The sequence below is a fragment of the Dioscorea cayenensis genome, chromosome 19 (genome assembly GCF_009730915.1).
Source record: "Dioscorea cayenensis subsp. rotundata cultivar TDr96_F1 chromosome 19, TDr96_F1_v2_PseudoChromosome.rev07_lg8_w22 25.fasta, whole genome shotgun sequence".
NCBI lineage: Eukaryota > Viridiplantae > Streptophyta > Magnoliopsida > Dioscoreales > Dioscoreaceae > Dioscorea > Dioscorea cayenensis.
The window spans coordinates 23500109-23524151 of NC_052489.1; the positions used below are offsets into that span (position 1 = coordinate 23500109).

Sequence of the window (24043 nt, forward strand, 5' to 3'; positions counted from 1 at the left end):
TAAATTTGTCACCCTTTGCTGAAAATTTTAAATTTGCTTATGTGTTAAAAATTTAATTTTAGCCGCATTTTCACTAATAAGCGCCACTAAAGTTATTTACAAATTTAAATTTTTATTTAAAATTTTAATTTAACATGATTTTAATAAAAAATCACTAAATTAATAAATCAATCAAAAAATATTTACACTTCAACGCCGTACAGCAAATGAGAGTTCAAGCAGGGATGCTACTTAGATCCTATATAATCATGCATACCACATGGTTACTCTAACAGGGCTTTGTGGCGTTCGCCCTTAGCACAGATGTGACCGAGCCGTTTAGCCGAGAGGATGGCCAAGGGAAGGTCATCCTCCAAAAACTAAAGCACGGACAGTATGGTCGGACACCATATTCGATTATAAGTGGGAATGACTTCCCGCACAATCAACCTTGGGCCGTGATTGAGGAGCGAGGGCGGAGCCACGAGCAATGACTGAGCGGGCGTGGTAGTACCAAACAACACTAGGCTGGGAAAGGCCGAAAATATTCCAAGGCATGGACCAAGAATATATAGCAATCACCAACGAGGGTCATAGGCACACTTACCGAGCGGCATGGCCGAGATGGCCGGCATGGCTCAATAAGGTCACTAGGTATGGATCGGGCTGACGCGGCTGACGTGCGGGACATGGCTCTATAGTGTAGCACAATGTACCGTAGGTATGGCCCCGGTAAGGTGTGACGCGACGGGGCGTGGTGTAGGCTTACAAGGCGTGGCACAGACTAATAAGCAAGGTGCGGTATGGTTCAAGGCATGGCGACGCAAGTATGGCCAGTATGGCTCGGACATGGGTGATGTGATCCAATATGGGCATATAAGGGCTGGCCACTCCAAAAGAAGGTTATCTCTTGGAGCCTTTGCCTATAAATAGAAACAAAGGGCTGCCATTGTTGGGCAAGTACGGGTTGAGCTTCAAGGATGTGGTTGTAAACTTTTTTTCTCTAGATAGTTTATTTTTTTCTCTCTTCATATTGGTGTCTCCTTGTTCTCTTTTTTTCTTACTTAGCTGATTCTTGGCATATTAAGGTGTAGGCTGACTTGCATCCGGGCAAGTGTCGCACAACCCGATCAGTAAGGATTAGTCCTTGGCAATTATCACCTTGCCTAGTGAGCCCGAAGGCTGCAACCAAGGTCACCATGTAGGCATGTTGTGCCTAAATCATGTGGCCACACCTTATAGCCACTTGGTTAAGTTCATGGCATGAGCTTGGCGTGCCATAACACTTAGTCATGGCTTGGATAATGGCTTAATTATATGAGATTTCCTAGGCACGCCGGTGCATTGCCAAACTGCGGCCAAAGCACCATTTAGGGTCTGTTTGTTTGGGGGTATTTGAAATTACATGTAATTATAAATACTGCACTTTTAAAAAACTGATGTTTGTTTGGGGGTATTTGCAAATCCAAGTGTAATTCTAAATACCCCTAAACCCACAATCAGTTGGATTTTGGATTACATTGAAATCTATGGTAATATTGAATACAGGTAATTGCAAAACACAAACAACCCATCCCTTTTCTAGATCTAGCATTGTTCTTCTTCTTCAGATCTGGGCAGTGACCACGCCCCCTCTCTAGCCTTCATCCAACAAACCTGGGCAATGAGCGCGCCCCCTCGCCGGCCTTCATCGAACAGATCTGTGCTCTTCTCAGCCCCATCGCCGTCGTCTAGTACAACCCGTGCTCCCCATCGAGGTAGTGATTTGTACTCTGGTCTCGCCGTCGGAAGCGCAGCAGCAACAAAACCAAGGTGTTTTTATGGATGCTTTTTCGTTGCTCTGTTCATGTGTTTTTATGGATTTATGGATGCTTTTCTATTTTCGTTGTTGTGATCACACGCATCTCTAGTGAGGAGCTCCTCTGGTTTATTGATTTTTTTTAAAATTATTTTATCCTTATCAATAAGCATCATTAATTATTTTTGTATTCCTTTAGTTAGTGCTGAAGATTGGTCATGTATGTTGCTTAAAATAAACAATCTACTGTGATCTCCACTATAGTGTTCTGTATAAAATTTTCTTATATATTTTGTTTAATATGATTATAATCAATCCAAAAAGAATGATTACAAATAAAAAAGCTGAAACTGATTATGAGTGTTGCATTAATTTTGCCCACATTAATGGTTTGTGCCTAAGCCTATCACCTGCCAAAACTTAGAAGGAATTTTTAATAAAGATTTATGTATTTGGTTTGTATGATTAAATATAGAAGGTTGTGCATGTTGTAGATTAAGGTATATATGAAGGCTAGCATTTATATGTGACCAAAAATAAGAAGTTACAAATTAGTGCAAAGTCTCTCAAACACATCATTTCACTCTCATAATCTTCCTTGAAAGACCAATGATTTTTATGTTTTCTTCAGTAACCAGTTTGAACTGTATACAAGCTTTAATTAAAGGACTCAATGTGAATGGAGAAAAACTTGTCATGACTCAATAGAACAAACATCTCATGTATGCTTATTAATTTTTTGAGATATACATATAGAAGAATATTATATGAAACATTCCTACAACTACACTAATTACAAGCCTGCAAATGCTCCTCTTGTATGATATATATACTTAATGAGAATAATATATATACTTAACATATTGGTTAACACCACTTTGTATTGGTTATTGAAACTGGGAATTAATGAGAATAATATATATACTTAACATATTAATGAGAATAATAAATATTTATTTTTTGTTAATAGTAATTGCTTTTTAACATGAGCAAATCTTGTATGATTGTAATTATGGCAATAATATCGCAATATCGTCAATTTGAAATTAACTTTTAACTATTATTTTAGATGGATCATCGCAATGGTGTTGATGAATTGTACCTATTAAAAATAACGGTTTTAGCCGTGGCCTATGCCGCCATGTTACATGTGCGCAACAAAAGACGTCGAATTTATAGAGAACCATCCCGTGAGAGACTACATATAAGGGAAACATATTTGTCTAGGTTGGTAAATGAGAATGATGCCACTAGTATAAATATGGTTTGCATGGACAAATTTAGATTTTTTAACATTTGCACGATACTACGTGCAAAAGGTCATGTGCGTGATACATTACACATGACTGTGGAGGAGCAATTGCTTATGTTTCTACACACTATTGGATATAATCAGCGCAATCGTGTTATTGCCCACAATTTTTTAAGATCAAGCGAGACGGTTAGTAGATATTTCCACCACATCTTATTTGCAATCGGTGAACTACAACATGACTACATACGACCACCAAGTATGCAAACACATCCATACTTAGTAGCGAGGAGGACATTATACCCATACTTTAAGGTATCCTTATATTAGATATCACAATCACACACACACACACAGATATATATATATATATATATATATATTAAGGTTAATTCTAACATAATGCACTGGATCTTAGGATTGCATTGGGGCCTTGGATGGAACATATATTCATGCATCTGTGCCGGCATCTGAAATTACAGCATTTCGAGGAAGAAAACCTTACCCAACCCAAAATGTCCTTATAACTGTAGATTTTGACTTACGTAACACTTATGTGCTAGCTGGTTGAGAAGGTTCAGCACACGATGCTTTAGTGCTTCATGATGCTCTCGAATGACCTAACGGACTAAGGGTCCCCGAAGGTACATAGAGTCATCTTTTTTTAATAAAAAATGCCACCAGAATAAATTAAATTCTAAACATTAATCTTATTCTTATGATTTTATTTTTTATTATTAGGGAAGTATTATCTCGTTGATGCGGGATATACTACGTATCCAGATTTCATACCCCTTTATAGAGGGGTTAGGTATCACTTGAAGGACTTTGGCTCGAGGACTCCTCAAAATGCCAAAGAGCTTTTTTAACTTGGGACATTCATCTGCTCGTACTTCTGTTGAGCGTGCCTTTGGTTCTTTAAAAGGGCGCTTCAAAATTTTATCTTCTAGGCTTTTTTTTCCATTTAAGACACAGGTAGAGCTAGTGTTGGCATGTTGTATTTTACACAATTATATCATTAGTGATGGTGAGGATGAATTCATTCCAACTGAGTAAGATTGGATACCACAACGGACTTCACAAGAAACTGCTAGGGAGCAAAGAGAAGAAGCACAAGAGTGAGCTGCTCGTTGTGATCAAATTGCAGCTGAAATGTGGGCGAACAAGTAGATACTTTCCAAGTCTAAGTCTATGAACTAATGTAGTGTTGTTTTAAAAGTGCAATTTGTTTTGTTATTGGATGGTAATTCTTGACTTAAATGTGTTTGTTACTTTGATTCTGATATGTTAAACTATGATAACGTTTAACTTATATGTATTTATTATTTTTATTTTGTTATGTTATTGTATGCTAATGTTTGCCTTACATGACCAAGTAGAATGGATGGACACAATGTATCTGAATGCAGCAACACTTCATCAGTTAAGAAATCCACATCAAGGCCATCAGGGACCAAGAGATGGACACCGGCTGAGAGTCGCTATTTCATACGATTCATGGCTAACCAAGTTGAGCAAGGGCTAAAGATAGACAAAGGCTTTAAACCACAAGCAATCCAAGGTGCAATTCGAGCAATGAAGGATATGTTTGGGGTGATAGTCACAGAGGCCAATGTGGGAAACCATCTGAGGACAATAAGGAAACGGTGGGCAAGGATTAAAAAATTGAGAGACATGAGTGGTGTGGGTTGGGACAACAACCTTAAAGTTATTATCATGGGCGAGGCTGAGTACAGAGACTATATTCAAGTATTTCTTTTCTTTGATTTTTTTTTGTGATAAATTGTAATGTTTACAAATTTTATTGTGCAGGTCCATGTACAAGATGAACCATATCTGAATAAGCCAATAGAGGATTACGACCTATTGGAGATTATATGTGACAATGATCAAGCACGTGGTCATTATGCCATTCAAAATAATGGAACCCAAGTTGGCACAAATATGGACTTTGAGACAGCACCAGGACCAAGATACCCGGATGACAATTTTGTTGATTTGTCATTTGGAGATGCAGATGCACATGATGCCTCCCCGTTTGTTAATACTCAATCTGGCGCTTCCGAACATACATCAGCAACTAGTCCACAAAGAAAGAAAGGGAAAAGCAAGAGCAAAGCAAACACTGATGATGAGCCACTTCGCGAATTGGCGACCACCATAAACAAAGCATTGAATCGGTTAGATCCAGCCAATCTCTTACTTTTACAAAAGAACTTTCAGAAGAATGTATGAAGCTAAAAGAATATGGCTACTGTACAAGGCAAATTCTGAGGGTATATGAGCATTTGATGATGGATGATGCACGAGCTAGAATGTTCTTTGCCATAACTGAAGAAATGCGCAAGGATTGGTTGGAGGAATTCTTTGAATCATTTGACTGATGTTCTTGAGTTGTGGAGATGGTAATAAATTGTCTTTATTTTTTTTCATTGCAAATTTACTTGAACATGAAACTTAAGGTGTGGTAATTTGTTTTCCTTGAAGAATTAAGGCAACATGAAGTGGATGAATCTTATTCCTCCTCAGGACAGCTTCTTTCTAGTGGGAATTACTCATATGAATGGTTATATGTATGTTTGATTTTGACTTTTATATGTATGTTTGACTTTGTGGACTTTTAGAACTTATATACGTATGTTTGAAGACTTTTATATGTATGTTTGACTTTGTGCACTTTTAGAACTTATATATGTATGTTTGAAGACTATTATATGTATATTTGTAAGAGATTTCATATGGAGTTTGCATGGAGAATTATATGTATTTTTTGGACTTATATGAGTTGTTGTTTGAAATTAATATGTGTTTTTGATTTGCTTTCAAATGTTGTTGTCTTAAAGTACTTGTTTGCATATAAAAAGTTTTTATATTTCATAGTGATGTTGTTTCAAAATTATAGATTATCATGCTTGATTTGGTACTAGTTTACTCAAAATAGAATCAGTTGCAAGTGCATCACTCACTATTTTGATGAAATTATACTAATGACAACTGGAAATAGATGAAATATCCATGCAAATATTTAAAAGCATATGTGAAAAATTTTGTATTGTTACCTTTTTTTAGAGTTATAATAATTGCTTCTTAAGTTTATATTAATAGTTAAAATTTATTCCAATAATTCCAATAATAATAATAATAATTTCATATTATTACAATATGTAATAGTATGTTTAAAAATTAATTTAATAATAGAATTATGATTTTCTTAATATTAGGTTATTTAATTTTATATATATTAAAAAAAATGAGATGTTAAGCATGTGAGGGTTAATCTCACCATGGTGATCATATACTTCAAATACATCAAACCAAACACATTTTTTACAAATCAAAATTTACAAATTCTTCCAACCAAATACAAAATTCTATAATCCTACATTTCAGATACATCTAACCAAACACTGAATTTGTTAGTTCACTGCATTTTTAATTACAGGATTTACAATTACACTGTAATATGAAATTCACTGTCTTTTCAATTACAGCTAACTAAACGCACCCTTAGTTTTATTTGCGTGGTATTACGCACAATCTACTAGGACATCTCCATACTAGACCCATCCAACATGATATTATCCCAATAAAGACTAGGTACTCTAGCATAGGTTGGGCCATGAGCTTAAAGGTGAGTCTAACTTTATTGTGTGATATTGATAATGACTTTTGAATTTTGATGTATATCATACCACCTACACGCACCATGATGGCTGACATACGCCTTACATGCATGGGTCACACGTGCCGGTAATATGCACTATTGCATGTGTCGTTAAATTACTCATGTTGATCACCCTAATGCAAAGGCCACAAATATGTATTGAGACATACTGGACATAATCACTTTTCATATGGATTATATGCAAAATTATTTAATTTATCTAAATAAAAAAAAATAGCTATAGTAAATTGAAACAATATGTAGGTTTATATCTAACACATACATCTCTAACCATATGATAAATGAAATACAATTACAAAAACAAAAATAATAACATAATTATAAAAATATTCATGCATGCTAGTTAGAGGTATAAAAGCTTTTGTACCAACTGTTGGAAAATTTATTAAAGTTTGATATCAACACAGACAATCTTTATTATTTAGATATACTATGAATACTAGCAGAACATTAGATGTCTAATCCAATGAAGGCTTTAATAAATTAATTTTGGCATTTGAAGATCACAATAGTAATGCTAATCTACATCATTTAATAGATAGAAAAACCCTGATGATATTGGTCTATACAAGATCCTCTCTATCAAAGAATTAACTTTACTTTAAATTTTAAAGTAATTAATATATAAAATACCAATTAGGATTAACGCATGATTTTAATACTAAAGTTATTGATCATAAAAATTTATTTAAATCTAAATCTAAATCTAAATCTAAATCAGTCTGAAGTCAATCAAGATTTGCAATTTTACATTAACACTTGCATCATATTATAGAATTCCCTTTAGTCTTTATCATCCTTATCTTGACAAGTGATTGATGGCATGTATGGTGAACCTGAATGGAAAAGATGCAAATAAATGTCACCAATAATTGGTGCTCACAATTGGTAATGTAATGGTAGAGAGTTACTGTTTCAGAGGCCTTGTGCGCTTACTAGGTTTCGGTTTTATGGTTGTACAGCTGTTTGTCGGCGCACCGGGTCTGACAAGCCGAGCTTAGTTCGGGGCATGACACTATTGTTTTTTTTTTCTCAATAAATTTGAGTATTTCGATAGTATACCAAATTTTTATTTACTAGAATTTCAATAAGTGTTTGTTAATTGTAAAGTGGAAAAATGTAATGATTTTAGAGCTTACTCGAAAATTTAATTTTACTAGAAAATCTTAATTTATGAATTAATAACTCTCTTATCTTTTTTTTATAATAAAAATGACAAGAGCTACCTTGAAAAGTGTGTGTCAAAAAGACATGTAAGTACGATAGTACATCAATTATAATGATTTAACTATTCCATGAGAATTTGCTATATAGGGCAGGTTAATATATAGACAAAAAATGGCTTTTCATAATGACTTATCATATAGAGAGATGAAAAATACTACTCACCCTAAAGAGACTCAATAAACGATATTAGTATATTATTCTGTAGTATTTAAACAATATTGTATAATACCCGGCAGAACGAATTCAATCTGGCACCACTCATTTTACCATTCTAATCACTCACCAATATACCATCTAGTCATTGTGATATATATCACTAAAATCTTAAATAGAATGGCCAACGACCAAATGATCTATTGGTATACGGGTTGCGATAGAGCTCTTCATCGAGTGGTGAGAGTTCGTTTTTCGGCTGAGGGCACATTTCTGGGAGATGTGAGCAGTGGTTGTGTGCGGGTGGTCTTAGCGCCCATGTGTACGCAGACCCCGCCCCCCACTGTTCTCTCGAGGTTTGTGTATGCACTGCGGTTTTAGCGGGGACTTTCGTACTGTTTGTTCCTCTTGTATCTTAAATAGAATGGATCGAAAGTTAAAATAGTTTAATTAAAATGTGAGTGTGAAGAAGGATCATGCAAAGAAAGACAGAGAGACACCACCAACCAATCCGAGTCTTTTTATTTAATAACAAGAGATTCACCAAGGTCTTGTCCTCCTCAACAAGGCATTGTGGGACCTTGGCCAGCTTAGAAACTTCTCCATTTTCAATAGTCAAAAGCTTTTCTTGTCTCTCGCCCTTTTTCTCTCTCTCTCCATTCTTTTTACTTACCATCTCTGTGCATGCATGGAAAGATCAATGAGAAACATGGATTAATCCCAACGCTTAAAACACTTTCTCATCATATATACATATCTATATATATCAAAGGTATATATAAACATAATGATATAGGTTTATAAAAAAGAGGTTTTAAATATGAAAAGAAATGTTATTTAATGCATTCCTCTAAGTATATATATATTATTCCTCATTACCTAGTTTTCATTTTCACCTCATCATTCATATAAATCATACATTTAACAACAATATATGCAAAACTCCTAATATAATCAATCTCTATTATTCCACCAGTAAAACCAATAAAAGAAAATTAATTTCTGGGAGAATTAGTGCTGCATGTGATGCATTAAACTCTTGCAAACGTAATTTGTGATAACTAGCATGCCACATACCTGTGTCATTTTCTAAGATTGTGAGAATCTCTCCTGCATTTACAGTTCCTTTTCCCTCATAAAAATGCCAAAAAAGATTGTTGAGAATTTTGATTTCTCTGTACCAACTTCTTAACTTCTCCTAGTAGTACTCTAGTACCTTCTCTTTGCACCAAGACATGATTATTCAAAACCCTAATTAGGGTTTCAATTCCCTGCCACTCTTATCATTTATATATATATATATGCATGCACACCCATTCATCTAGTTAGTTTTACTGATATATCTAAGACTAAGACTTCAACATTTTTATTATCATATAACATCTCTTACAACAAGTCTCTCCATTGCCACTACTTCAACAACTTCAACACTAACAAAACTCACTAAAACAAACACATAACTCTCTTCTTCTTCTTCTTCTTCTTCTTCTTCTTCTTCTTCTTCTTCACTCTCTACTAATTATCAATCATATATATATATATATATATATATACTAAATTATGGATAGCTCCAAAGGGACTCAGACTCAGAAACATGAGGGGAGTCATCAGAACAAGAAGGACTCAACCTTGGAGGACTCATAAGCATGCCTTCAGCCATGTTCATCAACAACAATGGCATATCAAACAACTCCTCTTCATCCACAAACTCCACAACATCTTTTCCATTCTCACCAATCTCCGGCCTCATCACGGCAGCTGCCGCTGCCGCTGCAGCTCTAATATCAGCCGGAGACAGTGACACCGGAGTTGGCCAAGAACCAATACACTCAGGAAAATTCAAAACAGCATCCTTTCCCTTTAATGCATGACAAGCAACATCATAAGCAACTGCAGCCATCTCTGGAGTTGGATAAGTGCCCAACCATATCCTATTGGCCTTTCTTGGTTCTCTTATCTCTGACACCCATTTCCGGCTCCGACAACGAATGCCTCTATACTTCCGGTGATCACTGGAACCTCTGCCGACATGTGATGATGATGATGATGATGATGATGAGACACTTTGTGTGAATGGTTGTTGGCACACAATTGTGGACTCTTGTTGCTGCTGTTGTTGATGAAATTCATACACGTGTGATTGTGACACGTGAGAATGATCATCAGCCATGTTTTTCCTTTTGTTTTTTTTGGTTTTTTTTTATATATAATAATATTTGAATAGAGAGCTAGCTAGCTAGGGAGGGAGGGAAATAGTTGGGAAGAGAATTGGAGTTTTTAAGGGGTGGAAGGAAGCGAGGGAAGTTACGCGGTGGATTTTGTGTGAGGGAATGCACACGGTTTTGGAAGTAGTTTTCAGTGAGCTGGTTCTTGAACTGCAGCAGCAGCAGCAGCAGCAGCAGCAGCAAATTAAGTGTTTGTGCTTTTGTAGTTTTGTTTAGTTTTTTTTTCTTTCTTTTTATTAGAATTTTAACTGGAAACAGTGGATGGATGTTGAGTGGTGATGGGATTTATCATTTATGAGATGGAGATGTGTTTGTGGCTGACACGTGTTTTTAAGAATATTTAATGTCCATGTTGAATTTGTAAAGTATTTGAAATGTTGGTTTTTTTGTGTTTTGAGTTCATCCATTAATTGTTCTCCCAATGTAACTTAGCCGACATTTCTTGCTTGAGTATTCATTTTGGGAAAAACAGATATTAAATTTTAAATTTTATGTTAAATAATGATTAAAAATACTGTTGATATTATGGTTGAGCTTTAAATTTATATTTATTCGAAGCTTTTTTTAAATAGTATAGTGATTATTGTCTATTTATAAAAAAAAATAATAAAAAGGGTCCATAGAATAAATGATTAATACTATTTTATTTGCCAACAACCATTTGATCTATTGGCATCGGGTCCTTTGCATAGGGTGTTCACTTCGAGTGTGGAGCGTGGCTCCCCGAGTTCGATCCCCATCTCGCGTAAGGTGAGGGCACAACTCGGTGGTGGCCTGGCTCACGCGTTTTAGTCTCGGGTTCCGTGACATTGTCGTCTTTCTCAAAAATATTTTTATTTATTTATTTATTTATTTCAATAAATTTATTCAAGCATTAATTCTAATATGAGTTTTAATAATTATATATAATTTAATAATTTAATAATGAAATTACGAAAATGGGTAGACGTCCTCGGTCAAGGATTTCTGCACAGGTTGTTGTGTTAGAATTGGGACCTCACAGGTCCATTATTGTAGCTGGGCTGGACCCAATTTCTTTGGTTATAACTAAATTTAAGCTGATTTATTTTATATAATATAACCAGCTTCTTATCTCATTTTCATTTCTCCAACAATCTCTCAATCTCTCATTCGTATTTTTTTCGTATTTTTTTCATACTTAATTGACACTTGAAGTGTCTCATTTAATCAGTGGCGGAGCCAGAAATTTAATTAGTGGAGTTCATATATAAGTATAATATTAACTAGTGTCAATGTACACGGGAGGGAACCATCTTACCTACTTGATAATATATTTATTATTAATATTTTTTTATAGAGAGCAATCTTGCTTGCTTGATAATATATTTATTATTATTATTTTAAAATTTTTTTTTTTTGACCCCACAATCTCTAATGTAGCTCAATCCTTGCTGGTCTTTATCAAGATGTGTTAACCCAAAGACATTCCAATCCTCAGGTTAGCTATACCCTTCCTAGATATATAAGGAATGGATGAAATTGTCATCCCTAATTACACATTATATACTATTAATTTACAAAAATATGACTTTTTGGATATGAAATTCTAATTCAAGAAATTTACTCATAGAAAAAGTAACATTAGTGTTGAACCATGCACCACTTCTTCATAACTAGTACAAAGTTGGCATACATACATACAAAGACAGATATATATAGGATGATCAAAAGGAGTTCTTCAAAGAAGAAAAGAATTTAAGTCTTCAGCATTTCAACATCCTTAGGTAGTCATCTATTATAGACACAGCCGACGATTGATATCCCGACCCAAAGAGATTGTAGTGATTCAAATAATGGTAAAGCATGTAGAGATCTCTCCGGGTTTCAAACCCTGGTTGTTTCGGCATCACCTGAATGATAGAACACATACTAACTATGATGATTGGTGTAAGTTTAAAACTCCGAAAGAAAATTTTCAAATTTGTCGGTAAGAGAACAAATGTGAGGGAGGATACCTCAAAATAAGAATTATAGAATGATCCGCCGAATCCAGCACACCAAGACATTCCGAATTCCGCTTCATTGTGTCCATCTACAATGAAGAGAAAAATACTTGAAAGGTAGCAACACAAGTAGTTAGTTTTACAATCAATGCCCCACCGTCATTTATTGATTTGTTCATGAGAAGTGAGTGATCAAATTCAGAAAAATTCAGAAGTGAAATCATTTTTGTTTACATCGTTTTTAAATTATGAGAAACGTCTTTTATCCCTTCAAAGTCTTTTGTTTTTTTCACAATTTATGCAACTTTCTTCCAATCAATTGTTTCAAGAAGGCAAATAAAAGAAATCCATTCTAAGAATTCATAACCTAAATGTATGGCAGATAATCATGCCCTACAATTCTGAAAAATTGAACAAGGACATACAGTAGCATGCCGGATCTAATATAACAGGATTGCCATCCTTATCAGTGCTGATATTCCCACTCCAAAGGTCTCCATGAAGCAAGCATGGTTCAGTCACAACACCTTCAAAGAGAGGCCGCAAATTCTTCATTAATCGTTGGCCTGTCAAGCAAAGGAAACAAGTAGAAGCACCGAGAAAACAATCATTCAGTAAAGTTAAAACCACAATGTTCCAAATACAAGTTGAAGTGAGAATCAATAAGACAAGAAGTTCAAAATGCCAAACAATGTAATCATTATGTTAGTGAGCTCAAGAGAGATATTTCAGTTCAATCTTCTTAAATGCCAATGTGAAAGAAGTTAAACCATTGAATATAAATAAAATGAAATGAAACTTAACAGCAATTGAAATATAGGAAGAAAAAACAGACAGAAGTCCATTCCAATCTTGCTGATATCAATACCATTTTACCTTTTTCATATATGCTAGAATCCCCAAACTTCTTCAATGCTAACTTCAACTGATATCCCAATCTATGCTCTGCAAAGAATTCAACCCAATCTGAAGACCAAGTATTCATCTGGGGAGTACTGCAGCACACAATTGATGAAGTAAGAATAAGATCCGTGATCACCGTATAACTTGTAGTTTAGAAGCATCAATACGTTGGATAATAAAGTTTAACCTGTTGAATGAAACAACAGAAGTATTGAGATTTCACCTGCCAATGGTATTATCGACATCAAAACCAAAGCCTCTTTCTGATTTCCCGGCTTTATGCATTTCACCCAGCTTTCTCCCTAACACAGACTGAGGGCGCACTATAGATAGGAACAATGAATCTCACAGAACAACTTTTAGCAGAAAAATTACTGAGTTTGTAGCTTTTACCTGATCTCCTCTGGACATCCCAAACTCAATGTATTCCATGATTATAAAGGAGCCACCAGTCGGCAAAGCTCCTACCTTCTCAAATCACAAATGCAATGAAAATTCTACTATACAAAATCAACTGATCCTAAGAGATAGATTTTAATTCTCTACCTTATATGGTTTTGGTACACGAATTGAGTTTGTGGCATACATGGCATTTAGCCCCATAGCTTCACCTTCAAACATTGATGGCCCAATCCCCCTAAGTTAAATTACATAAAAATCTAAGTTTCAGCGAAGGATAATGAATCAAGAAACCAGTTCCTCAAGCACTAAACATTTGTAGACATCCATATAACATCAAATTAGGTTTCTCAATCATAAAAACATTGACAGAATTACTTGAAAAAAAAAAAAAGAAGGAAAAAAGTGAGCTTTGGTTACCTGTTTGTTTTCACAAAGAAAGAACCAGCATCAGTGTCATATCTAGTTGCTAGATTGATACAGCCACCTCCAATGGAACTAATCCTTGTGATTTCAGTAGCATTCCCTTCAGTAAGGATCCATTTTCGCACTGGATCATCACCCAAAACAGCCACTGGAACCAAACAAGCATTAAGAGAGAGAGCGAGAAAACGAAGCTGGGCAAAGATTGCAGTTTTGGATTGAAAAACAGAAGCAAGATGAGAGCTTTATGGGATGGAGAAGTTACTGGTTGAGAAGGTGGCAGCGCGGCGGCGTTCGGGGAGGGATAAGCGGAGGGAGGAGAGGGAAGGGACGGCGGGAGTGGAGGTGAAGACTCCCATGAGCACCATTATCCATCCCTCTGCTTCTACAAAGCTCTTTTCTCCTCTTTCATACTGGGGCTGTTTTACTTATTCCCCCTTGTAAATTTACAATTTTATCGGATGTTTATAAAGAGAACCCCTTGTAAAGTTTGAAAACTTGAAATTGTGATTTTAGCCCCCTATATTTTTCAAAACTTATTTGCAAACATAAATTGCTGGTGCTACAAGCAACTTTTTAATAAAATTTTGACAGTTTTTATTTAGAAAGCTGAAATTTTTTTATTAAAATCCAAGATTTATCAAAAATTATTGCAATCCTAATAAACATTTTTGTTTAATGAAATTATAATGATTGACAAGAATTATTATTATTATTTTTGGTTATTTCCCCTGAAAATTGGGATTTTATTATACATAGATTTTTGGTAAATTATTTGAAACCCCTTCAAAAGGGTGGTGTCAAAAAAAAAACTCTTTTTTGAATAAGTTTTTAATGACATTTTTGGTAAAATTTTGAGAGGAATTGATGCCAGAACCAGCGTGTCTTTTTTAATGAAAAACTTATGGCCACCAAACAAGTATAAACTTTGCTATTAAACTCTAGACTTTGAAAATATTATCAACCATTTTGGCTATTCCACAAAAAAATTCAGTGTATATTTTAGGAAAATTTTTATAGGAATGATGCATAAAAGTTAATTTGCAAATGCTGCCAAAATTGTTGACTTAGAAGCACAATGTACAGAACCACCATCATACCTATAAACACAAGCTCAATGTCATGGATTTTGAGTTGTTGATGAGCATAAAGAAACTCAGAATGGTAAAAGACAGACACACATGAAATTATCAGTTATTTTCAAAGTCATTGCTGATGCCAAAACAGGGTCAGGGATGAGTGAGAGGATGCAGAGGAGGACTGTCCACTTCCATTGCTTGAAGTATTTCGATCAAGGAGTCGTCTGAATCATTCAATGATAATCGGCAAACTGGACATGTTGAATGATTGTGAAGCCATGAATCTATGCAAATAAGATGAAAGCAATGGCCACATGTAGGCAGTGTTCTTATTAATTCACTCTGTTGATACTCCCCTAAACATATAGAACACCTGTAAAAGCAAAGAAGAAGGTTTTTCAGCATAAGCTTATTATGCATTCATGTCCTTCAGTGGCATATGAACCGATGCACTTGTTTCAGCTTTCCTTTTCAGGTGAATGAGTTTTTAATCCAACTGATAAATGCTACCTCTGAAAGAATTTAGTTTGCGCAAACCATGAATGCAGAAAAGTCATCAACAAAAGAATAAAGAAGCAGAACAAGCTCTTCTTTCTCTTTTACTGACAAATACTGCCCACATTGTTTACATTGCTGGGAAAGATAAGATATTATATCTGTGACTGGCTACGTATGTTGTGAGAATGATGCAAGAATGATCAAACAAAGAAAGCAAGATAAAAATTAACATCAGAAAAGTGCTTACTGGATATCTTCTCTAGAATGTAAAACTTCACTGTTGTAAATCATTGTAGGAAATGCAGCAAGTTTAATTGGCTCCAAACCTTTGTTTGTTTTCTTCAGCTGCCAGAATTATGTATTAGTATCAGCAAAGAGCCAGAATCCTGAGAAACGCCCATACTTCCATACAATTATTCAGAAAGTAGAAATCCTTTCAGGTAAATCAAGATTAATCCTGGACTAATGGTACAATATTTATACACTTAATTTTGCCCCATATGAACTCAACCACAACCAATTCATTCACAATGTCTTGCATGAGAGATAGTTTATGTGATTGCTTCACAGAATTTATAAACAAAGAAAACGCCAAAGAAATTCAGTACAATAATTTCCTGCCTTGGCAACACAGACTTTTATTAATTCATCCATCTTATTCTCATCATTAGACCAAACAGAAGGGAAACAACATTCTTTCTCATTTTTGCTCTTTTTTTTCCTCAAACAAATGCACTCATTGAAATGTCAGAGACTAGAAGGAAACAAATCATGTGATGGAAAAGGAAGATGACAACAACAACAGCCACCAAAATAATAATTAAACTCCTCAGTTTTCTCATTTTCCTGTCTGAACCATCAATCCAAAGACATATATATCAAACAATGCCGAAAGAAGAAAGATAAGTACAAGCACCAACAAAAACCTCTCCTTTTCATCAAGGGGGGCACACAAAAAAGGAGCCACCTTTCACAATGACACAGCAAGAAAATACATGGAAATTTCAGTACAACAAAAGCCAGCAAACTTCCTTTCATTTGCCTATCCATCAAATTTGTAACGCTTACTCAAACATTAACAAATATATATGTATATGTATATGTATATGTATATGTATATGTATATTGATTAAAAGAATAGCAATTTTCTTTTCAAAAAAAAAGAAAAAAAAAAAAAAGGAACTTTTCCTCTCTTCTCGTTCAATCCAAATACATACTAAATAAGTGACAATTACAAGCATAAAAAACCACTCATTTCTATCAAAACCCACAAAAAGGAACAACATTTCACCAAAGAAATTCCTCCCAATCTCTTCAATCCAAACAGAAACTAAGAACAAGAACAAGGGCTCACCTGAAAACCAAGCTCGCCACGGAGCTCAGGCTCACGAGGGACGACAGCGCTGAGGCGGATGCAAATGAAAACAATGAAGGCGGAGCTCAAGGCCAAGCCGATGACAATAGCGACAAAATGGAAGCTGATATAAACCATGAGAGCAGAAACTGTTGAAAACCTTCACCTTCACCTTCACCACGGCCATTAGGAGTTGACAAAGAAGAAGAGCACGAGGGAAAGGCACTGAAAAAGAGGAGAAAAGAGCACATGGCGCCATTGTTGAAGCTTTGCTTGCTCTCTACCATTCCAACGAAGGCCCTCCTTCCACACGGCGGTTTCTCTTTCAGATCCCCTTCTCTTTTTCATTTACACCCCTATAAACCTTGTATTTCTATTCTATATAACCCCTTTCATTTTGGGAATTTTGCCTATCCACCCCCATAAAAAAATATAATTATATATATAAATATTGATCCATAGTATTCCTCATCTTTAGACTTTCAAATGAGTGAAACCATATAAATTAACAAATACGCATGGCTTGAATTACAAGTTCAAGCATTATAAGTAAATAAGTTAAGCTATATTTAGCTTGAGTAATTAATTCATTTATTGTATATTACTTTAATTTATTAATGTAATTTTGACATAACATATAATACAACAAATTATGATTATTTTTATATATTTTAAAATAGAAGTAAACATAGAGTGACATACTCCCTCCTCCGTTCCTTTTTATTGTCAACTTTACCTAATTCACATCGATTAAGAAACATTGGTTAAAGATAGTTGGTTACCTATATTTTATAAAAAAAAATTATTATTTTTCAAAATTACCTCTATTTAAAATTCCACTAGTGGAGTAAATAATTTAATGCTTAGTTGATTGTGATTTATTGAAAATTGTATAAGTACATATAAATGATAAATTTGGAAAGAATTATTTAATACTGTACAAAATTTCTAATGTGACAAGTAAAAAGGAATAGAGAAGCGCTATAAAATGTGACAACTAAAAAGGAACGGAGAGAGTAGTATTTTATACCATGTTTTCGGCTAAGTCTACCAAGTTTTTAACTCAATTTACAATCTTAATTTTCATCTGTCAATGTCAGAGAGTCAGTGTTTGCCTAGTAGAGCATAATTGGTGATCTTTACAATTTATATGCAATTCGCTACTCTACCATAAATTCCCTCTACCCCCTACCTTACTCCGATTTAGTAGTTTTATTACATGTTTAGAATAAAGTCAACAATCATTTAAGGCATTTTTGTCGGTGATTTAGGATTTTGACAATGAAGTTTATCCTCCATCATCTCATTGCTCGACTATGACTTTTATTGTTATGGAGTCATATCTTGTGTTTCGAATTTGTCTTGATGTCTTACCGATTTATTGATTTGCATCGAAATAGTGCTCTCCAATCATATACCCTATTTAGATACACACAATATAAAAAAAATAATAATGATTTGTGACAAGTTAAGAAAAAAATTAAGTACTTATTTATATCAATTTACAACAAAAAAATATGAGTTTGAATATAATTCTCACACTCAACACTATTTTAAATGCATTTAGCAACTTGTCATAGCTTCATTACCAAAATAATTTTGTTATTCAAAATAGTCATTACCCACAACATGATTTATATGTCTCACTTACCCATTTTTGTTCCCAAATATGTTAATTTCTTCTTGGACTATGATGAGAATTGTTGGGATGTCCAAATCAATTTTATTCAACATTTTGTGGAATTTATTGGTAATCATAACTGTCTAAATTTAATATATACATGAGTACCATTATCAATACACTATTTATAAAAGCACACTGAGTATAGTGACAGAGAAACATCTTGGAGGTTGATTGGTTACTTTTGTGACTCAGCACCCAATTTAATTGACCCCACTCAATCTAACTCAACATCAACTCAGCAACAGAAATGAAGTGACACCAAATCAACTTTTATTACAGCTCAACTCTATGTTTTTTTTGTATAAAATATGTTGTTAAAAAAACAATGTTTGGTTGGGGAATAAATATCAGAGTTAATTTTATTTTTCAATTATTTAGTTGGAGACAAAAGTTTTATTTTAATGGACTAAATTTTGATTTAAGTAATTCTAATAAAAAATAAATATTTTAATATTAAAATTGTGCTTTGTTTATAGTAAAGATAAATATTTATTAATATCAATATTTTAACTTAAAAAAAATTATTAAATATATTTTTTAAAAAATATTAAAATATTCATAAAAATATTTGTTTGGGGGAGTAGTATTTATCTCCCAATAACTTATGGTAAAAATTTGTTTTGTGTAGCGGAAAAAATGATTAATTTTTTTATTAGTGCTCTATCCATTTCAAGGAATTTTTTTTTGTTTCAAATTACTGCTAACTTTTAAGAACTCTTTAAAGTATTATATATATATATATATATACTTTTATTTTTCTTATTTAATAAAATTTATTTAAACAGTGGGTGTATTAATAAGAGTAAATAATTTAAGTAAAAGTTAAAATTGTTCTATTATAATATTACTTTCTATATTCTAAGATTTTTAATAGCAATAACAAATAATTTGAAACATAAGTAGCATTTTAGAAAATAAAATAAAATATTGTGAGCATTTAATCCGTCTCATTTGCTGGCTGGATAAGATAATTTTTATTTATTTATGGACTTGTAAAAAATAAACTGTTCTCAATAACTTGAGTTTTGTAATTGATTTCATCCACAATTATCTGTCAAGTGACAGCCAAAAGCTAAAAATGACTTATTATAAAATATATGTGTTATAAATACCTATAACTATCATAGAGGACCGATTCTTTACCCATGTTCATAGACAATCAAATCTATAAACATTGGGTGATCATCGTTCATTTAACATCCATCATATAGTTGCATTAGTTGAATCAACAAGGATACTTAGAAATAGTGCAAATCTGATCAACAATACTTTTTAAGAACATAACTTTTTGTATGATAATGAACATTATTATGAACAATAATTTATTTGCATTGAATTTGAAACGGTTGGATGTCTCCGTTTAAATCGATTTGCATATTCACAGAAAATATAAACAATCAAACCCCAACCTACTCTTTTTTAGATTGGTATAATCAAATGGACATTCTTTATATTTTTTGTTTCAACTAAATAAGATTAATTTTGTGTCTTTCTCTCTTTTGTTCGTCCTCTCTCTTTCTTTTTGTGTTCTATCAAAGTTCTAATGGTGAAATATGGAATTAATGAATTGAGTTTAAACTTATTTTCTTTCCATTTCTGGGAAGTGATGGAAAAGTTTTAGCACTTATTTGATTTTTGAACTATGCCCATTTCAACATTTTTTATTAAAATAAAAAAATAAAATTTTATATAAACTCTTTTCTCATTTTTTACCAAATGAACACTATAAGTTATTAGAAGTGTTGTTAACTTTCAACCACTTCAATGAAATATTACTTCTTCACTTGATCATTTCAAATCATTTTTCTCCAATTATGAATACAGTGTAAAAGAAAAGTTGACAAGTATATCATTCTCAATTTTTTCTGCTGAATTTATCCCAAACAAAAGAAAACCTTAAATTTATATAAATATTTTTAATTTTATAATGGTTTATCAATTTTTTTTTTTAAATTATGATTTGTAATGCATCATTTAAATTACGATTTCTAATGCATCATTTCCTCTCTCTCTCTCTCTCTCTCTCTCTCTCTCACACACACACACACACACACACACACACACGCACTCATTTGTATAAATTGATATTGAAAAAAGAAAACACATAAAAAAAATATGTGATAAAAAAATTCCAACTTTCCTTCCTTTGGGAAGTGGCACTTCCACTTACCCCCTTAAAATACCCAAAATATTGGTATTTATTTGTTCTAAGTCATCGCAATAGTTCAATTACCTAACCTTAACCTTCATTTATTTTAATGGTTGACCTTTAAGATAATTAACCACCGAAAAAAAAAAAAGTAAACCCCATCACTATGCCATAATATAAATAACCCAACATTGACCATGATAGCCACTAAACATCCAAGATAAAATAAAAAATAAAAAATTTAAATTTAAATAAAAAAATAAAGCCGCCAACAACATGGATAATTAATTAATTAATTATAGCCAAATAACAACACCCACTCCAATACTAATCAAGTAACCATACATAGGTCCAAACTCTCATTCATAATAATGTAATCCCTCGTTCATACGGTTCCAATAAAAAGATCCCCACTTTTTGTTTCTTGATAATCATAAGCACCAATTATTTATAAATGATGATAATTGGAGGATTTTTAGTTTTGTTATTATTATTATTTTTAATTTTTTTTTTTGTCATTATAGATAAGTCATTTACACACTAATGCTATTTAAATCTCAACCAAATATTATGACAAATATGAATGTTAATTGTCAAATAAATTACTCGAACATTGTGAGCATATAAGATTAAAACCCAAAAATGCAAAACAATCAAAACGAAGATAAAATTAAGTTAATAAAAATGGAATCATTAACTTAATTGTGATTAATTAAAGACAAACGAAAAGGGTGGAGTAGTTGGGAGTCTTGTCTCTAAGCAAGCACCCAATTGTTTTCTATATACCGAGGGGGGCAAGAGAGGTTACACCGTCTCAATCCATCCACTAGCCAAAGATGAACGGTCTCGATTTGCACACGTGGACTCCATCGGGCCCTTCGGCACGGGTTTCCCAGTGTCGGTGGGCTTTCGGAGGGTGCCCGCTACCCGACAACGCGGCCCGTTATGGGGCCCACCTAGTGCCAAGAGCTCACGGATTCCCGCCACGTAATCCCTTCTCGTCATGACGTCATCATCAGACCTTTTCAGTTTTACCCTCTTGTTTCACCGATTTGTTTGACGGCGGACCTATTTTACGGTTTTGGACATGGGATTTGTCCTAATGACGGTCATACTCCTTTGTCTTTTACGCCGCTTTATTGACTACAATGACAGTATTGCCCCTATGAGGAATACGAGCACGAGATGTCCAAGATGGCATTTTCGTTGAACTGTGGTCTCGAGTAGGGGTATTTTTGGTATTGAAGTCATCTAACAGTGCCACGTCGTCAAATTGCAAGATATTTATGCAATTAGCCGTGCAGATGATCTCACAGGATGGTATTGCCCTCGTGCCAGCTTGCCTTGCTTTTTTTCACAATCACCCTTTTATTTTTTATTAATTAATTTTTGTCTATATATAAATTTTCTTTATTTCTTCCTTCCTTTCTCCGCTACTTCTTCTCCTCAAGCTTTGTTCTCAAGAAAACAGAGAGAGAGAGAGAGAGAGAGAGAGAGGAAGATTGGAGCTTTTGGATGATGGGAATGGCGGAATAGATAAGAAGGGATTGCTTGGATTGGATTCAATTCCATCAGATCTGCAAAGAGGGAGAGATCTGGGAGTGTTTGAAAGGGATAGGTTGAAGATGATGAGAATGCAGACAAGGTGTTCGGCGTTTGGCCAAGAAGAGCACGGTGAAGCGGGGGATGAGGCGCGGTGGGAGATGAGGCCAGGGGGGATGCTGGTGCAGAAGCGAGAAGGACCGTCACCGCCGGCGCCGACCATAAGGGTGAGAGTCAAGCACGGCGGCGCATCCCATGAGATCTATCTCAGCTCGCAAGCCACCTTCGGTAGGTCAAATCTGAAATTTAATTGGAGTTTAATCTGGCTGGAATTCATGTCTGTGAATTTGGATGGTTGAATCTCAGGGGAGTTGAAGAAATTGCTGGCGGAGAGGACGGGGATGCATCCAGGGGATCAGAAGATCGTGTTCAAGGACAAGGAGCGAGCTTCCAATGCCTTCCTTGACATCTCCGGAGTGAAGGATGGGTCCAAGATGGTGCTCCTCGAGGACCCCGCCGCGCAGGCCAAGCGATGCCTGGAGATGCGCCGCAATGCAAAGCTCGAGAAAGCCTCCAAATCCATCTCCCAGATCAGCCTCGATGTTGATAAACTCGCATCTCAGGTTCCTTCACAAAAATCCAATCTTTTATCCTCTTAGTCATTAAAGATTGCCTCTTGTTCTTATCTTTCTCTATCCACTCAAAGGTCACTGCTTTGGAGGCTATCGTGGCCAAAGGCGGCAAAGTGGCAGAGCATGACGTCTTGAATCTCATCGAGCTGTTGATGAACCAGCTTCTCAAGCTCGACGGAATCATCGCCGATGGCGATGTCAAGCTTCAACGGAGAATGCAGGTCTGCAATTCAATAATCCCCAGCTTGTGTTTGTTATAATGCCTCAATGAAAAAAAACTAGAGATTTCTCGCAGGTCCGAAGAGTTCAAAAGTACGTAGAAGCGCTAGACGTGATCAAGATCAAGAACTCAATGCCAACACAACAACCACCTCAACAGCAGCAGCGTAAACAGAAGCAGTCAGCGCTGGCACCGGTGGTGGCGACGACCAAATGGGAAGTGTTTGACTCGATGTTCTCGCCGTCCACTTCAGCAGCGAACTCCAGCACCACGGCGCGCTCCACCAACTCCTCCTCCGCCCCCACTCCCAGGTTTGATTGGGAGCTGTTTTGATAATTAGGAAAATTAAAAAAAAAAAAAGAAAAAAAAGGTAAAATGTTGACTGTGTTGATATATATATGTAAAAGTAAGTATATAGAGATGTATTTTCTAAATGTGGTGTTTTTTCATGGTGTTGATTGTGTTTGGTTCATTGTATATCATTTGCATTTCTCTTCTCAATTTATATCCTTCGGACATTAATAAAATGAGCTTATTTGTTTTATGCATCTCTCTTTCTCTCTCTCTCAATTATGTTCAATTTGGTTTGTCTTTCTGCATGGAATTGAGATAGAGATGGATCATGCTTGTTTGTGGTGGTGACAAATTGGGAAATATTAAAATGAGAAATTTGATATAATGATAAACTTGCTTATGATTATTAATCTTATATACCACTTAAAATTTTTTTAATCTTGTTTGATATATTCTTTTGTATTGTGTTTATTTGAGCATATAGTACAAAAGGACACAATATTTTTGTTATATTCTTTTATGTAATTTTCCAACACATTATGTATTATTTTACATTTTTATTAGTCGGACTTTATAATTCACC

At 34.5% G+C, this 24043-nt stretch overlaps 5 protein-coding genes across 5 annotated transcripts; 2 read left to right on the top strand and 3 right to left on the bottom strand.

Annotated features, from left to right (window-relative positions):
- The first annotated feature begins 4409 nt into the window (after window positions 1–4409).
- LOC120284184 lies at window positions 4410–5413 on the top strand. The gene is made up of 3 exons (XM_039290978.1): window positions 4410–4778; window positions 4842–5209; window positions 5293–5413. The coding sequence occupies exons 1-3, from the start codon at window positions 4410–4412 to the stop codon at window positions 5411–5413; spliced, it is 858 nt and encodes a 285-aa protein (XP_039146912.1).
- A 3975-nt stretch (window positions 5414–9388) lies between these two features.
- LOC120250229 (ethylene-responsive transcription factor ERF027-like) lies at window positions 9389–10479 on the bottom strand. The gene has a single exon (XM_039259024.1). The coding sequence runs from the start codon at window positions 10262–10264 to the stop codon at window positions 9653–9655; it is 612 nt and encodes a 203-aa protein (XP_039114958.1). The 5' UTR covers window positions 10265–10479; the 3' UTR covers window positions 9389–9652.
- A 1430-nt stretch (window positions 10480–11909) lies between these two features.
- Window positions 11910–14405, bottom strand: LOC120283660 (protein-ribulosamine 3-kinase, chloroplastic). Its single transcript, XM_039290376.1, has 9 exons — window positions 14274–14405; window positions 14006–14159; window positions 13733–13823; window positions 13580–13654; window positions 13410–13498; window positions 13160–13278; window positions 12709–12849; window positions 12296–12372; window positions 11910–12190 (listed from the first exon to the last, which is right to left on the bottom strand). The coding sequence occupies exons 1-9, from the start codon at window positions 14374–14376 to the stop codon at window positions 12044–12046; spliced, it is 996 nt and encodes a 331-aa protein (XP_039146310.1). The 5' UTR covers window positions 14377–14405; the 3' UTR covers window positions 11910–12043.
- Window positions 14406–15050: 645 nt separating this feature from the next.
- LOC120250078 (RING-H2 finger protein ATL78-like) lies at window positions 15051–17341 on the bottom strand. The gene is made up of 3 exons (XM_039258840.1): window positions 16940–17341; window positions 15833–15930; window positions 15051–15460 (listed from the first exon to the last, which is right to left on the bottom strand). The coding sequence occupies exons 1-3, from the start codon at window positions 17075–17077 to the stop codon at window positions 15238–15240; spliced, it is 459 nt and encodes a 152-aa protein (XP_039114774.1). The 5' UTR covers window positions 17078–17341; the 3' UTR covers window positions 15051–15237.
- Window positions 17342–22178: 4837 nt separating this feature from the next.
- LOC120283393 (BAG family molecular chaperone regulator 3-like) lies at window positions 22179–23714 on the top strand. Its single transcript, XM_039290068.1, has 4 exons — window positions 22179–22602; window positions 22681–22937; window positions 23021–23167; window positions 23242–23714. Exons 1-4 carry the CDS (start codon window positions 22398–22400, stop codon window positions 23497–23499), a joined length of 867 nt encoding a protein of 288 aa, XP_039146002.1. The 5' UTR covers window positions 22179–22397; the 3' UTR covers window positions 23500–23714.
- The last annotated feature ends 329 nt before the right edge of the window (window positions 23715–24043 follow it).